This window comes from Carassius auratus, chromosome 1, assembly GCF_003368295.1.
Source record: "Carassius auratus strain Wakin chromosome 1, ASM336829v1, whole genome shotgun sequence".
NCBI lineage: Eukaryota > Metazoa > Chordata > Actinopteri > Cypriniformes > Cyprinidae > Carassius > Carassius auratus.
The window spans coordinates 1,708,065-1,725,807 of NC_039243.1; the positions used below are offsets into that span (position 1 = coordinate 1,708,065).

At 38.3% G+C, this 17,743-nt stretch overlaps 1 protein-coding gene across 1 annotated transcript in view; it reads left to right on the forward strand.

The window, feature by feature from the left end:
* The window catches only part of LOC113112166 (polypeptide N-acetylgalactosaminyltransferase-like 6), a 161,445-nt gene that overhangs the window by 116,433 nt on the left and 27,269 nt on the right, over positions 1-17,743 (forward strand). The window contains exon 6 of the mRNA XM_026277634.1: positions 8,187-8,372. Within this exon, the coding sequence (XP_026133419.1) occupies positions 8,187-8,372 (186 nt within the window). The remainder of the gene's footprint in view (positions 1-8,186; positions 8,373-17,743) is intronic.

Below are 17,743 nucleotides of genomic sequence, written 5' to 3' on the forward strand. Positions count from 1 at the left end.
TACTGAATATCGGATCAGGGCACCCCTAGAATATATATATATATATATATATATATATATATATATATATATATATATATATATATATATATATATATATATATATATATATATATATATATATATATATATATATATATATGTATATATATATATATATATGTATGTATGTGTATGTGTGTGTGTGTGTGTGTGTGTGTGTGTGTATGTATTTATGTTCCATCTAATAACTCAAGTTTCTGTTGACGAAAGAAAAGCTACTGCTTGTCCTTGATGTCATCAAAATTAAAATGAAGAATGCATGTCATTGTCTGTTTTTCTTTCAAACATGCACAATTCTGATGGGCAGGGTGACATTAATTCTAGTTTACTTGTGTCTCACTCCCTGTGTATCCACCGCAGAGAATGGGGAGCGGGTTGTTTGGTTTGTAATCAGTGTGTGTAGTTCTTCATTGTTGCTTGACGTGCTTTCCGCTCCACATCGAGATGAATGACCTTGTCTCTTAATAGAGCTGCATTGAGCGACTGGTGAATCTTTCAAACAAAACCTGCCTTGCGTGGAGGTAGCTTCTCCATTAATGAGGGACCATTACAGGCGCAAACTTTCCTGCTGTGTCCAGAGCGAGGCCGCATTATCCCCTCAGCGACAAACAAACACACGCTGTGATGTGGGCTCTAGAGGGCTAGAAGGAGGCTAATAGATGGGCTTCACCTCTCTGATCACCACTGCTGTCTACCCTCAATAGCCTGGCCAATTACCCACCTGCCCTTTGATTGGACGGCTGAGGCAATGAGTGTATGTAGAAGGCTCCGGTCATCACATTGGAGTAGTCACACCTCTCTTTATAGTGGTAATACTGCTGTTTTTAGGCAATAGCAGCTGTTCTGAATAGCATATGAAACACATACAGGCTGAATTATCATACACCGTACGCAGCAAACTTTCTCAGAGGAATATCAATTTCTGTTCTTGCACGTCAGTACTGCAATCGCCAAAACATTTCCTCTGCTTCTGCAGAGAATCTATAGTCAGTTCACTTATTGTTTCGGGTTTTTTTACCTTTGAATGGGCTAATATATCTCAGTGTTCAAGTTTGGAGAAGTGTTTGACTTTGAAAATCATTGAAAGCGCCCTACTACTTCTGAAACAGGAGACATGTACCTACACGTAAACAGAATATGCTGCCTATATCTACCCAGATTCCTCTAATCATGTGTTGAATCCTCTAGACAGCAGGCTGTTGTGAATGTCTCTCTCTAACCTTAAAACCCAACATAAGCCTTTCACCTCTGAGGTTTTCTTTATCCCGGAGTCACTGACTTGTGTTCAACTGGCAGAGGAAAACAGAAAAATTATATATTTTATTTCCCTCCTTATGCAATTGAGATGTTTAATGTTGCATGAAATATCTTTCTTTTAGCAACAGATAATATTCTTGCTACAGAGTAGAGGTTTGATTATAATTATACCCTCAAATACCTTGTCCTTTATATCCTCTAGATTTTCTTGCGATGAAAGTTTCATAGAAAATTGAAAATGTATGTTTATTATTAACAAATGTGTCACCAGTGTTAAAACGATAGTTAACCTAAAAATAAAAAAAGGAAAGTACATCTCTTTTTGTGTTCCACTGAAGAAAGAAAGTGATTCAGATTTGGATAACCGTGACTGTGATTTGTTTTTTTTTTAATATGTGGGTTAACTGCCCCTTTAATCTTATCAATAAAATAACTGACAGAAATGCTTGTTAACGTAGAGTCTCATGATTTATTTCAGCAGTAATGAAGATGAGATAAAAATGCAATTCATGACATTAATCAAACTATTTAAAATACACTGCAGATGAAACTTAGAAAGACTAAAATATATTAATAATGCACTAACAATGTTATTTGAAGTATATGATGGTTTCAGATCATCCAGTCATAGTCAATAATGTCAGGGATTGCTCTGTCCAAGCTTCATGAAGTGAAACTGAAGGAAATAAACACAGTAGCACAGATCCCACAACAAGGAGATTTCCACACATTATTGTTAAATGTTTTTGTGTTTAATTTGGTCTCATCAAACTAAACCATTATTCTCGTCAAATGAAATTGAATGTAAAAAATTGACACATTCATGGATAAAACAAAATATTGACTAGATTTTAAGAATTGTTTGTGAAAAGACTAAACTGTGTGTTATTGTGTTTCTAAAAGTAAAACTAAGAACCATTTTGATGGTCATCAAGCAGCTCACAAACAATCCTGGAACGAATTACGTTGTGAATCTTATTTACTTTGTGATCAATTCCAATTTCGATTTTAATTGAGGTTAGACTCACATTTTAATTAGCTTAGCAGCATCTTGAAGGCAATCTAAAGAGGTTTATATCAAGTGTTGCAGAGATGAACTACAGTTAAATGTTGTCTTGGAGTTTTTATTTATTTATTATTATTATGAAAGGTTCGCAGTCTTTTTTGTTGCTTTGATGACCACACTCTAAACTAAATATGCGTCTCCCTACTTTTAAGACAAGCTTATTGCTACAATAAAATAATTTGCTACATTTACAAGCATTGTTAGACATTTCCCTTGTTCTGTGTTCAGGATCCCATTGGGTTTCCTGCACAGGCCTCATTTTCTGCTCGTCTTTACAGCGGCAATGTAATAAATTGGGATTGATTCTGAACATTGATCTCGCTGCAGAGACGGATTTATGAATGGTTCAAGGGAGTGCGTATCTCCCCCCTGAGGAAAACTGCGTTTGAGTAAATTGGAGCCAACAAGCAGGGCAATAAGAGGGGCGGGTGCTTTTCTTTTATTCACACACTGGCCAACGGCAGCCTTAAAAAGCACACAGTGTATTATAAATAAAGGCGACAGAGCGCTCAAGGTGCCTGTGCTTAGCGGATGTTTTATTCTCTGCGCCTGTTCTCTGGGGGCCACAAACGAGTCCTGACTACAATGTCAGCAGCACCATTGGAGCCCAGCGACACTTGTGCAGAGACAAAGCAGCTAATTCATTCACTGTAATGAGTCCATTACGGCAAGTCTGCACTAGCTAAATCACAGCTAGCGAGGAAGAACTACTTGGTGAGTGATGCAACGTGCCAGGATAAATAAGCCAGTGATATATCTTGTCAAAAACAGGGCACTTGTTATTTAACAGCAACTTTTACATTCTTTTATTGATTTGCTGGTTTTTCAGGACTTGGAAATGTAATGTATATTGTGTCAATGAAGATGCATAAATACTGTCATTGAAAAATATGGGGTTGGAATGATTTTGAAAAGTGAAGAGATTTTTTTGTCCTCAGGGTAATGTCTTACTTTTTCTCATTGTTTTCTGAGTTGTCCACAAATTGGCGTTCCACTGTGTTATTAATCATTTCTGACACATTATCTACATTATATGCAGCAAGGATGAATTAAAACATTGATAAAAAAAAATACTTTTCCAAAAATAGTAAAAACAGTAATATTGTGAAATATTTTTAGAATTTAAAATGTATTCTATATTAATCTATCTTAAAAGTTGTTCCTGCAATCGCAAAACTGAATTTTCAGCAGCCATTAGTTCAGTCTTCAATGCATGATCGTTCAGAAATCATTCTAATATGCTGATTTGCTGCTTAAGAAGAATTTTCTGTTATTATCAAAGCTAAAAATGTTTTAGAAAATATTTTTGTGGGAACCATAATACCATTTTTTCAGTATTCTTAAATTAATAGAAAGTTAAAAAGAACAGCTCTTATTTGAATTAGAAATGTGTTGTAACATTATAAATGTCTTTATTGCTTATAATTTTAGTGCATCCTCCTACATTTAATGCATGTTTTGGTTGAACAGATTTGCAAATCAGTCTGAATGATTAATTAGCATATCGACTTGAATGTATTTTTTATTTTAATTTTTTACATTTTTTATTTTATTATGCAGTAATTACAAATGACTGACACAAAAAAAGTGTTTTCATTTCTTTTAATCATGAAAAGTGTGGAAAACCTGGACTTTTCGACAAAGACTGTTCTGAAGGAAAATAAATCTGCTTCATTGTAGAACAAACATAGTTCATTCCATTCATTTTTTTATTAGTTTCTAAGGGGCATTTCAGCAATGTCTGTAATTGCACATAAACATCCACAGACACACACAATGTATTTTACATCCAGCTGTTGTACAGGCTTAAGTTTATGTTCCTAATTAACATAGGGTTTTGAACTCTTGTGGTGTCTTTGAAAAGCAACATTTCACATTGTTCTTTGTTTATATATATGTGTGGCTCAGTTGTGTGTCCTGACCCTATTAGATATTAGGGCACCATATGGTCAGAACTGCAGTTATTATCTTTTATGCCTCTCAGCTAATAATAGGGGATATTATTTTCTCAGTCTAATACAAACCACACCAGTAAAACAATATGGTTCTAAGTGAGTTCATCCAGTAACGCAGCAACAATTAAAGCAAGTGACTCATTGGTGTGAATCTCTTACTCATTACATTTGAATTGCAGAGACGTTGGCAAGTTTATCCCCTTTTGTAGCTCTTGTATAAAAGAAACAAGCTCTAATGAAGCACTGTTCAGAGAGTCTCACATCTCATTGGTTTGAATGTAATATATAAAGGGTACGGTGCGGGAAGCTATCAAAACCTCGAATGGAGAAAGTGTTTCTCAACCATCTGTCTTAATGACAGACCACCAGGGAAAGAGAAAAATGAAATTTTCCACCCAGGTTGGGAAGGTAGTGGCCCAGAGAGGTCTGTCTGCTAACCATCAAAGCAAAGAATGCGCCTGCCCTTCATCATGGCTTGTGAGCCATATGCCAGTGGGATACGAAACTTTGCCTTTTCCTCATAACTGTTTATTTGTCACTTCCTTCCCCGCCGCTCCACCTGCCACGCATCAGCACCAATGATTTATGACCTTGTTTAATCAAGTGCTCGTAGGACATGGAAGGAAAAGAGAGAGAGGAAAAACCACCCAACACTTTCACTTCTGTGAGCTATTTACATTAATAGCAGCCTGGAAAAGTTTTGCGAGTCTCCTCCCCACCTCAGCTCAGTGGGATCAGAGTGCAGTGGCAACTCATATTGAGGCTGTCACATTTATTGGGGCCATTTGTTTGAAGGCCAGACACCCTGGGAGTTGAGAAGAACAGAGAGAGCGAGAAAGAGAGAGAAACAAAAATAAAGGGCGGAATGCAACTTCTGCGCTGGCAGGTGACTTTGTCTGAGATTAGTATACAGTGAGGATGCAGCTGGAGGTTCCCTGAAGTGAGTTTGGCCTCTGGCCTGAAAGAACTGAGCAAGAGAAACAAGTGCACACACATACATTGCTGTTTGACGTCCACCAGATGAACGCCCCACATACTGTCTCCCCATCGGCTAATATACTCTTTTATTTTTCATCACAGATGTCCTGCTCTGTTTGGGTTGTTTATAATTGCATTGGGGGCCTGCAGTGAGCTCTCTGTACACAAACCAGAAACCCTCTGAGGGTCTGAAGTGCTACCATCATTAAGTTGCCATTCTTTTTGTTGCCATATTAAAAATAAATATGTCGGGGCGGCATTTCTGACACAACTGGTCTTCTCTGGAGTTTACTGGAGGTATGTAACCATCATGCATGTAAATATCATGTCAAACTGGATTTGTTGTTAAATGAACGCTTCCTTAAAATCAAAAGGGACAAATGCAGTGTTTTGATTTGAATACATCTATTTCAGAATTCATGCAGGAATAACCATTATAAGCATCTTTAAAGAGAAAACTTTAGAGGTTTTTAAATTTATGAACGTTTCCTTCTTGAAGTCAAACACAGCACACATACCTTACAGTCAAAGTGTGACCCTTTTCATGTTTGTAACTTTAATGATGACTGCTTCAAAGCTTTCATATGTAATGAAGAATTTCACCGGTCCTTCCTGTTCAAACACATGGCTGCTGCACCTAATGGATTTATGTTTTTGGTGCTAATCCAAAGCCCATGTATTTGGTACCTCCAAAGCATCTAATCACACAGTCACATGGACACACACACACACACAGGCACAGCAGCTGGGAAGCGGTGATTGAGTTTGTGTAGGTATTAATGCTTTGTATTTGAATAATGTGCAAACGGTCGACAAGCTTCAGCAAACTCCTGCTGCTTCTGAAAATGAACAAACAGTAATGTGTGGAAAGATAAGACTTCACTCAGTATTTTTACCTTTTGAAATATGTGCCTTTGCTGTTTCTTTGTACTATCACTGAAAGGGGTCAAATGCATTAGCCACTTCCAGACTAACATAGAGAAAATCTACTTTTTCCATCTGTTTCGCTTTTTGTTTGTTGCCTCAAGTTAGCATAATTAAAGATGTTTGTGCATTCATATTGACTGAAAAACATTGCATTGAAAGTGTTATTCCAAAAGCAGCAATGTTGGACATAAACAATATATAAATTTAGCTAATACAATGGTTCTTGAGCATTTTGTCTTAATTTCACTGTTTAATTCACTTAAGTTTGTAAAATGGAAATTTACTTAAAGGGGTCATATGATGCTTTTTCAATGATCATTATTGTGTGTATTGGGTGTAAAATAATGTTTACATGCTTTAATGTAAAAAAAAAAAAAAACATTTTTTTTTTTTCAAATACTGTACATTATTGTAGGTCCTCTATACCCTGTCTCTCAAACACGTTATATTATACAAAGTCCCTCCTTCCGACAAGAGCAGTCTGCTCTAACTGGCCAACTGACCAAGTGCATAGTGACTGACCAATCACCACAAGCACTGTAAATGCAACTCCCCTTTCTATAATCATGGTCTTTATCTTTCAAAATAAATGTAAAGACAGTTAATAATGTCCTTAGTTTTACCATCAGTTAAATCCCGAAAGGTGAACAGAGTCGCGTGACACAATGATGAAGCTTGTATGTGTTTGCACCTACATAAGCCACGGACAGTTAAGACAGCTGACTCCACTGTGTGACCCTGACTCTTTCTCTTTCTCTCACACACATGCGCAAACACGCACACACTCAAAACTCTGCATTTGGACAGTCAATAGCAAATACTTAAACTAATAACAAAACATGCTTACAGTAGCTGATTCAGAAGCGCCAGATTGTCGTAGCAAAAACAGAATTACCTTCTCTCCTATGTTCAGGAAATGGTCATCCATAAAATGCGTTGCTGTTCTGTTCTGTAAAGATACCTAAATGCATCTACCTTCGGAAGGCCAAATAAAGTGCTTTTGCTTTCGCCTAGATACACAGCATCTTCCTGACATGGCGGCTTCAACACTAACTGTGGTTACTGAAACCATGCCTTCTTTCTTTGCATGAACATTTGGGTGGCCTTATGCAAATATTTTCACATACTGACATAGACATATGGGGGCGTGTTTGAATTAGCTATTTACTGGGTAGTGGCAGAGTCTTAACTTTGATAAAGAATACCTCTTTGGATTTGAGACTTTAGTCTTTGCAATTTTACAGATTTTCTTCAAGCAAAGAGCTTGCAACACTCCAAAGAGAAAGGAAAATATCAAATCGCATGATATGACCCCTTTAATCCATTTGTGTTACTACATTAATTATTTTTATTGCACTGACCAAAGCAAGGCAGTGGAATTCTAGTTCTCATCATGCTTTACATTTGACTGGAGCAAAAGAATAAATTAAATGTTATTTTATGTTTTCGAGAAAAAAAAAAATTGTGTTCTGTTCGGTTACATGATACGTGCACATTAGTTAAAAAGCATGCTAATGTCTGCTAATGTCAGTAAATAACTTGAAAAAGTTTGAATTACTTTTTGAATTTTTTGGTGCATAATCAATTCACTAGGTTTTTCACTGTTTTTGCATTTACATTACAGAAAGTGTTTGAGTCAAACCAGCATGGCAATTTTGTTTTAATAATTGAAGAACTTGAGTCTGATTGTGCTGATTTATATTCAAGAAACGAAGACATTCAACAATTCATTTAAGTGTTAACAGCGGTGGAATCTTATGGGGTGTTAAACAGTAATGTCCTTGAATGGGGCAGCGAGAATGGAGAAACAATTCTGAGATTAAATTACTGCACCACTGCACCGCAACACACAATCAATCTCCCTCCTTTTTCTGTTAACAAAACACTAACCTAGACTTATGTAATTTCCCCACATGCATTCTATCTAGTAATTTTTCCTTTTTTCTCTGCCTGTTTTTCAGATCACCTGAAGGCACATCTGGAGGAGTATATGTCCAGATTTCCTAAGGTCCGTATTGTGCGTACCAAAAGGCGAGAGGGTCTGATCCGCACACGGCTGCTGGGAGCATCGGTGGCTAGAGGAGAAGTCCTTACTTTCCTGGATTCTCACTGCGAAGCCAACATCAACTGGCTACCACCCCTGCTTGGTGAGTCCACATAAAAAACTTTATACCTTGGCAGCAGCACATACACACAGAGTTCTCTGTTTTTTCATGCCTATCACTGTGATCAAACACAAACCACTGAAAACCCAACATAATGTTCTTTGTGCTTATCTTTCTCTTTCAAATCTAGCAATTTCAATATTCAATTGTTTTCTTGTTGAAAATCTTTCTCCCTGCAGTCGGTTGGTTAACAAAATAAATAAATAAATACTCAATCTCCTCCTTTCTTGTCTGTAGCTTTTTCCTTTAATCATATAAAAACCTTTCTTGTTTTCAAACTCATTGAGGATAGAATCTATAGTTTATCCTGCTGCAACACATGGCTTTTGATGTGCATGACCTTGTTATAAAATGTTTTAAAATGCCTACTTCAGCAAATGTTTTGCACATTCGATGCTAATTGATCTGATTCAAGCTAACTTTTTAGTTAGTAAGCTTGATCTGTCTGTTGTTGTTGTTGTTTTGTTTTCTTGTTTTTTTTTTGTTTTGTTTTTTTTTTTGCTGGGCTGGGCTAATCATCAGGTGGTCATCCCAGGGATGGGGGAATGGTGAGTTCAAGTTACAATGGGCTGTGCATGGCCTTTAAGAGGCATGCTGGGAAGTGGCCTGACGTGTGATTAGTGCGAAGCTGAAGCACAAGCGGATGACTGTTGAATATTTTCTCAATTAATCGGTTAGTTGTTTGGTCTATAATATGTCAGAAAAATGTGGATCAGTGTTTCCCCAAATGCCCAGGAATGGTCTCGTTTTGTCCACAACTCAAAGATATTCAGTTGACTGTCACAGAGGAGAGAAGACACTAGAACATATTCACGTTTAACAAGCTGGAATTAAATATTTGTTTTATTTTTGTCTTTCATATATTTTATCAATGACACAGACTGCAATGACACAGACACCTTCATTGCAGAAGGACATCCTTTTGGTCACGTGGTTCATGTGAGATGATTGACAGCTTTACAAACTAATGATATTGCACTGATGTGCACTGAATAAGAGGAAAGTAATCGCAAGCTCTGTAAGCTGTTTTAGCTCTTCAGATCTCATAAATCAGTGTAAAATGAATAGAAATGTTATTCTGTATGACGAAATATTTTACAAACATGTCATAAAATTATTATCTATTCAAATGTGCGCACCATTGGACTATAGCCCCGGCAGATCATGGATATTGTATGTATACTAACACAAATAAACTGGAGATGAGATGAATGGCTGCTGTATGAGTGATGATTTCTATTCAAAATAACGAACGTTATTATTATTATTATTATTATTATTATTATTATTATTATTATCATCATTATTAATTGCAGGATATCCATTTTTGAATCTTGATGCAGTCTGTTGCGTGTCGTTCATTTTGAACGAATCTTTAAAATGACTCAGGACTAACGTTACCGAGTTGTCTCAGAGAGTGAGTTGTTCATTTTGTGTTGACCGCACATGCGCATTACACAACATATGGGTTCTGAATCGACAGGTGAGGTCCGAGTCTTTTATTCTTCCTGTCAATCCCATAGAGACGGGAAGAGAAAAGATTAGTTCATTTTGCTGAACGAGACTCAAAGATCCGAGTCAGTAAAATGATCCGAACTTCCCACTACTACTGGCAACACCGCAAGCAATTGGTCAACACTGACAAGTTGCAGCGCAATATGAAAGACCTCGTCTTTAACAACAAACAACCTATGAAACTAATAATGAACAATATGAAACTAAAACGACATAAGCTTAATTTAAAATGTCATAGGAACTGTAGGCTATTTAGAGGTGGATAAACTCAATTTAGAGGTGGATAAACTCACTTTGGAGGTGGGTAAACGCTATTTCCGGATTTTGGGAGGTGCGTAAACGGAGTTTACGTGCGTTTAGCCTCCACTACATCCCTGCTTGTTAGATAAAATGCAATCAAACTATTTATAAATTATGTTTGGCCAGATTCACCATGATTTCATGCCTTTAAAATGCGATGACCAAAGGAAACAAACTTTTACACAAGCACAGATTGTACTTTGTTTTATCAAGAAATCTCCAGCCATTATGGAGTACAGTAGCTGGGTTCTGGACATAAAAATCTATGTTAGAAAAAAATGTATTATTATGCTTGAAATCTGGATATTTAGCTTACATAAACGTCTAGATTACGTATGTAACCCTTGTCCCCTTTCAGTCTTTCACTTTCAACATTATGACAGAACAGACTGACGAATAGGATCTCGCCCGAGAGCCCAATCACCTTCGAGTGGTAACAGAATGAGCTAATGGTATGGTGAGTACTTTGGTCTGTGGGATTTGCATCACGAGCTATAAGGAGCAGCACAAGCAACTCACATTCAAGTCAGCAATTGTGAGTAGAAAATGGTTGAATTTTCATTCTCGGGTGAACTAACCCTTTAATGTCCTCCTATTGTCACAACACAAGCCAGAGACAAGAGGTAAGTAATTAAGCAGGTTAGTTTATTGGACAGAGCAGCAGAGCAGATCGTGGAAGCAGAGAGCAGGTGAGTGAATAACAGTCCTTGGGTTCTTAGCCTAGATGATTAAAGCTATGTTCTTTTGCAGGTGGATTGGAGATGAGCGGAAACGAAGGAGAGCAAGATCAAGGGATCATTGGAACAACTAAAGGAAAGATTAGACAGGTAAGTGGTCAGGTAATGTTCAGTGAGGTAAATGGTTGACCGGACAGCGTGGGACCTAGTGGAGTGCAGAGAGATGGGAGGATGGTGAGTGGCTGCAGGTGTGCTCTTTCACTCACTCAGAACCTGTAGTCCAAAGCTGGAACCTCCAAGGGCTCTTCCCTCCATGATCTGGTGGTATTCTGAGGTGTTTATTTTTTTTTTTTTTTGCATACTTGGCCCAGGGGAGGAAGCGACTTCCACTCAGTCTGACCATTTGTCTGAGGATGGTATCTGGAGGATACTGTGCCTCCCATTAACCAGAAGTCGATGATCTCCTCCGTGAGGCCGTAATTCCTGAAGACATAGTTGAACAGGCATTCTGCTGTCTCAGGCATTCTGCTGAGCCATAGGCAGGCTCTTTAGGGGTATAAGTCTACAGGCCTTTAAAAAGCGGTCCACAAATACAAGGACAGGTGATACCATCAGAGTTGTGCAGGTCAGTAACAAAGTCTACCCCAATGTAGGACCAGGGCCTTGATGGTATGGGCAGCAGTACAAGCTTGCCTACGGGGACCTGATGAGGAGTTTTCGACATGGCACAGACTGAGCAGGGACAGACATACCTGATGACATCCTGGGTAAACTGGGCCACCAGTATCGAGCTCGGAGGATCGAAAGGGTAATGACCTAAGCCGAGAAGGGTCTGTCGTTGTGACGTGGGAACACAAGTTTTCCCTTCTGTGCCTCCCAGTAGAGCAAGCTCAGAGAGACTGGCATCACAGATAATCTTTGAGAGCTCCCAAAGGATAGGCCTGACGATAAGGGCTGGATGGAGTACGGGTTCAGGATCGGTGGGTGAGTCCGGTGAGTATGGACGAGACAAGGCATCAGACTTGCAGTTGCGGTCTCCAGGACGGTAGATGGGGAAATTTAACAGCTTGAAGAATAGTGCCCAGTGCTCTTGGCGAGGGTTGAGTCTATTAGCATCTTTACCATTAGGGAATCTTGTGATCAGTGATGATAATGAACAATTGCCTAGCTCCCTCCAGCCAGTGATGCCACTATTCCAGTGCTAACTTGATGGCAAGCAGTTCTCGATTTCTGATGTGGTAGTTCTTCACTGCTGAGATCACTTTTCTGGAGTAGTAAGCGCAAATGCTGAGCTGAAGGCCTCCTTACCGGCATTACCCAGTAATCGTAGTGGCCAGCTGGAGTGATGAATGCTGTCTTGCACTCATCGCCTTTCAGATGCGAATGAGGTTAAATGCACTCCACAGGTCCAACTTGGAGAAGATGTGTGCTCCACGGAGTTACTCGAGAGCGGCTGGGACGAGGAGCAGGAATGGAAAGGAAGCTTCACAGTCTGGGAATTTAGTGCATGCCCATGAAGAAGAAGCTTGAGGCAGCAGGTGAAGTGGAACGTTTAATAAATCCTCGGCTGAGAGTCTCCTGGATGTAATTCTCCACAGCATTGTGCTCCAGGATGGACAGCGGGTATACTCTACCCTTTGGGAGTTTTGCTTCAGGGAGCTGGGCAATAACACGGTCCCATGACTGATAAGGAGGGAAGCGAGTTGCAGCCTGCTTGCTGGAGACATCCTGGAATGCCACGTAGTCAGATGGGATGGTGGGAATCTCCTGAGGCTCGGGGCTCTTGACGACAATAGAAGTGACTTGAGCCAGCACAGGGCTTGCGATTGGTTTTGGGACCAAGCAGACACAGTTCTGTAGGCAAAATTCCCTCCAGCGAGATACATCACATAGTTCCCATTTGACTTCCGGAAAATAGAGAGTGAGCCAGGAGGATCCCAGGATAATATCAACTGTGGGTCCCTCCAGTACCAGAAAAATGATGGTTTCCTCATGAGGACATCTCACTCTGTTTCAATGGCGGAGCCCTATATTTCACCCGCCCAAGCCCTAGTGGTTTTCCCTAAATGGTCTCAACTTGGAGCTCATGAGCATGGCATTTACAGGATGGGTGGAGGCGAATTAGTAGGTCTTGGGATATGAGATTGCCAGAAGAGCCAGAATCTACGAGGGTGGAGACAGAAACAGAACATTCAGGGGTGAGTAGTTGTACTGGTAACAAAGAGGGAGCTGAGATGTCTAGTTCTATATGAAGGGTACTCACCGCCGAGCGTGGGGGTCTGACGGGGCAGTTCTGGATGAAGTGACCAGTGACAGGGCAGTAGAGTAGTACATTTCTGCAGCTGAATCTCGATAAACAGGGCCACTTGAAAAAGTAAGCCACCACACTCAGCGGTGTCACTCACGTAAGTCCCAAAACAGAGCTTTTCTCCTTTAAGGATACACTTTCTGCCCGGTGTTTTATGTCATTTGTGCAATCTGGCAACCCTGTGCGCCCTCACTGATGGCGGAACAAGCGCTGATGATGATATGAGAGTGAAAAGGTGAAAGTGATGTCAAGCATGAAGCCAAGTATGGTGACCCATACTCAGAATTCATGCTCTGCATTTAACCCATCCAAAGTGCACACACACACACACACAAACACGGAGTAGTGTGCAGTCATTTATGATGCTCAAGGTCACCTCAGGCATGGTATTGCCGGCCCGAGACTTGAGGTTAGGAGTCAAACTCTCTAACCACTAGGCCACGACTTCCCCCTTGATATGAAAACATACGAGTTTAGTGATCTCTCAACAACGGTATTCTGCTTACATGAAAGTGTCATGTAGACAATGTGCGTTTTTCCACAAGCCGTTTGTACTGTTTGTGTTACCAAATGTGCCATGATCAAACTTTCACTGAGTTTCAATAAAGGTATTTCCTGTATATGTATATAAATTGGAACTGTTGGAATTTATAGTAAGAGTTTCTAAAGTTTTTACCAGATTTCATGTTGCAAATGGCATGGCAATGTTAGTTTTCAGTGTGTATTAACGATCTTTGAGCAAATTTACTGTGGCTTTTTCCTATTTGCGAACAAATTGTCACTTAGAAAATGTATATAGATGTCAAAACACTAACCAAAACCATGAGTTTTGTATAGTCATAGTTGGTTAAATGAAGTCAGTGTATAGTCAGTGGAGGTTGGCTAAATGACACATTAAATGTTATTGCATTTTCCAGCTGAAAAAATAAATAAATAAATAAAACAGCCTAAGCTGGTTGACTGATTTTAGTTGGTTATCCAGCCCTGTTTTTGCTGTTCAAAGCCGGTCAGAATGCTGGTTTTAGAGGGGTTTTGAACATTTCCTTGTCAGGCTGGGAGACCAGCTGGAACAGCCAGCTAAAACCAGCTTGACCGAGCTGGGAAACCAGTTAAGTTTAGGCTGGTTTTAGCAGTTTGTTTTCCCCAGCAGGACAGAATAATCATTATTAATAATCGTGATTATAATTTAAATAAAAATAATCGTGATTATCAGTTTAATCATTATCGTGCCCTACAATGTGCAGTCTGTCTGGTTTAATGCTGTTTACTACCCTTAACAAAAATCAGTCAAATCTAAATCAGAAATCTGTGCTTAGTCTTCCTTTAAATTATTCTTGTCCTCCTCAACTTGGCACACATCAGATGGGGTCCTTGGTTTTCAGATTTAGACTACTTAGATACATCTGCAACAGGATAAAGAATCAAACAAGGGATTCAGCCTCAGAAAGCGCCACAGCAGAGCAGGTTTTTACGGTAGGAAAGTGAATCCTTGATGCCAGAGAGAAAACAAAGGCGTGATATGTGAGTGCTGGCAGGAGAACGCAGGTGGTTGTTTGTGTGGTAGCTTTTTAGGAAAGCCTGTTCTTGAACTGAAACACACACACGTAAACAAATGCAAAGCCAACAGCTCTCGACAGAAGACATCCTCTAGCCTAACTAATGACACAAAGCCGACAGTAAATTGTCCAACCAAAACAGCTATTTGTAGTATTGTGCTGCAGTACATTTGTATTCTTGTAATTTGTGCTTAGTTGTAGTTAAATTACTGGTATACAACCAAAATTGCTTGTATTCACTATACATCAATATAAACATGTGACAAAAACATATATAAACAGAAACATGTCTGCTGCAGGAGAAAGGCAACAGATTATAGCCCTGCTGCTCTTGACTGGTTATCCTCTAATACTAAGCATGGTTGAGCCTGGCTAGTATCTGGATGGGAGAGCTTGCTAAATTACTCTGACCACACACCAGTTACCAATGAAGAGACAGTGGTCTGGTTGCCATCACGTCATACAGATGGATGCTGGAAGCTTGTGGAGGTTGAGTAGTAGTCAAAAATGATACATCCTATTACACATACACCCTATCACAACTTGTTAAATTTGTGCTAAATGAAGATCACTTTTAAAAGGATCTTTGAAACATTTTACCATACTTTTAACATTTCTGCTATTTTTCAAATGACTTTTACGTTTTGATTTTGCTTTAACCCTTCTCCAACAATTGGACTTTCAGTCTTAAACTATGACTGTTCATAATAAAATATGTATTAACATTATTATAGTCTAAATAAGTGTTTCAGTGTATATTGTGCAGAAATTGTGAAGAAAAAAAAATTAAGAGCTTGAGCTTGAAAAAAAAAAGATAAAATGTGTGATTCCAAAGGTTTTTTTTTTTTTTTTTTTTTTTTTTTTTTTATCATTTTCATTCAAGCTGTATAATTGTATCAAATTATTCAAATTTGGTGAAAATATATTTATTTTATGGATTTTATTATTATTATTTGCTATTAGCAAGTTAAAAGAGTTCAAAGTGTAATTTCAATCACTGCCATTTTCATCAAAGAATGTTAATTAACAGATGTGGTGGAAATTACATTGCGATAGGAATTTTAATTATTTCATAAATAATTTCCAGTAGTTTTTTTGTTTGTTTGTTTGTTTGTTTGTTTGTTTCCTCAGAAAACATTTCTCTCTCAGAAAAAAAAAAAATATAAGAAAGAAACATTTCTTATAATTATTGTTGAAAACAGTTGTGCTGTTTCAGGATTCTTTGATGATTAGGAAAACATTTTGTTTGGAATGGAAATCTTTTGTAGTATTATAAATATATTTATTGTCAGTGGTGGCTCCAGACAATTTTGATTGGGGGGGCAATGGGGGGTCCTGGTCTTTTCAAGGGGGGTCTCATGAAAACCAACAAAAAATACAGTTGACATGGCTAATAACTGCATATTTCTGCTACTAAACAACAAAAACACCTTTGCAATGTAAACAAATGACAGGCTACATTTGTTATTCATATCCTTCACACTGCACTGTCATGTCAGGTATATTATGCATTTTTATTGACATTGATATTTTTACATTTATTTCCAGATAGATATTATTGAGTTTACAGGCTAAAGTGGTCTTGCTGTTGTAAACACTGTTGCTATTGTAGAAAAAATATTTGCATCACATTTAAAAGGTGAATTGTTTTTATTTTTATAATGATAATTCAGAGAATGAGAAAATCTGAATAAGCCTTACCAGTGTTGTGATAATTATTTTTACGTGTTAAAAATAAGTACTGTAATATAATAAAAGTTTATTCAAATAACATAAAAAAGACCAGACCCCTCGATGTCTGTGAAACTTTTCTCCCTCAAACAGCACGCTAGTGTTACTTCTACACTACAGGCTACACACAGCAATATAAACAACGTATCTGCATGTTCTTACATCACATCGTTCTTGTAAAATAATAATAAGTAAATAAACACCAAAATCACTTCGCTGAGAATGAAACACCACTTACCAGCTGCCACGATGTTGAAAATATCCTCTAGCAATTAAAAAATGCACGTGCAGCATGAGGAATCTTCCCGGTTGGATGAGGTCGTAGTCAGGTGAACGGGAATCATGTTGGTCATTTTATTTACGGCTAAATTATTATTAATAAATTGTACTAATATTATGATTGGGCGTGGGCAGGCATTCACAAAAGTTTATGTTATTACAAAAAAAATTGAGGAAATTTTGCTTTGACAAAAGGGCACTTAAGGGGCAAAGGAGCAGGTGCTCAAGTGAACCGGTTCTTTCGGACAATTCGATCAAATAAACCAGCTGAAAAAAAAATGGTTCACCGGTTCTTTTGCACTCGATGTAATGCCGTCATTGGCGATGATTGCCCTTCATTCAAGCCTTTGGTTTACCTGCGCTTATAACATTAGCACAGAATCAGTTCAGAATCAATCACCAAAAGAATCAGTTCGGTTCAGATGCGCTTCACGCTGAATCACGCATGCGCAGTTATCATCAGCTCATCGGTTCTCGAATCGGACGCCTCCGACAGAAACGGTTCTCGGTTCAGTGTATGAATAAATGTCGAAATAATTATTATTTATTATTGTTCTGCGTAGTTTGAAGAGAAACATTTTTGGATCTTTATCCCGAATATATATATTTTTAAATAGGAAGAGGCTGGGGGGTCAAATGGGGGGTCAAGGCATTTTTTGGCAGGGTCTTGAGACCCCCCAAGACCCCCCCTGGCGCCGCCGGTGTTTATTGTTAGTTTTGATCAATTTAATGAATACTTGCTGAGTAAAAATGTATTTTAAAATAAATAAATAAAAAATATATATAATTCCTATAGCTCATACAGTACACTATGACGCTAAGAATGACAAGTCATAGGTACAACCTATAAAATATCTCATTTAATTTAATGTCACTTTGGGTAAAAAAACAAATGCTTAAAAAGCTAGTAAAATGTTTTAAGATACTTTATTTTTCAATATAAAATTATCATTCATTGGGAATTTTTGTATTATTAAAGTGTTGAGT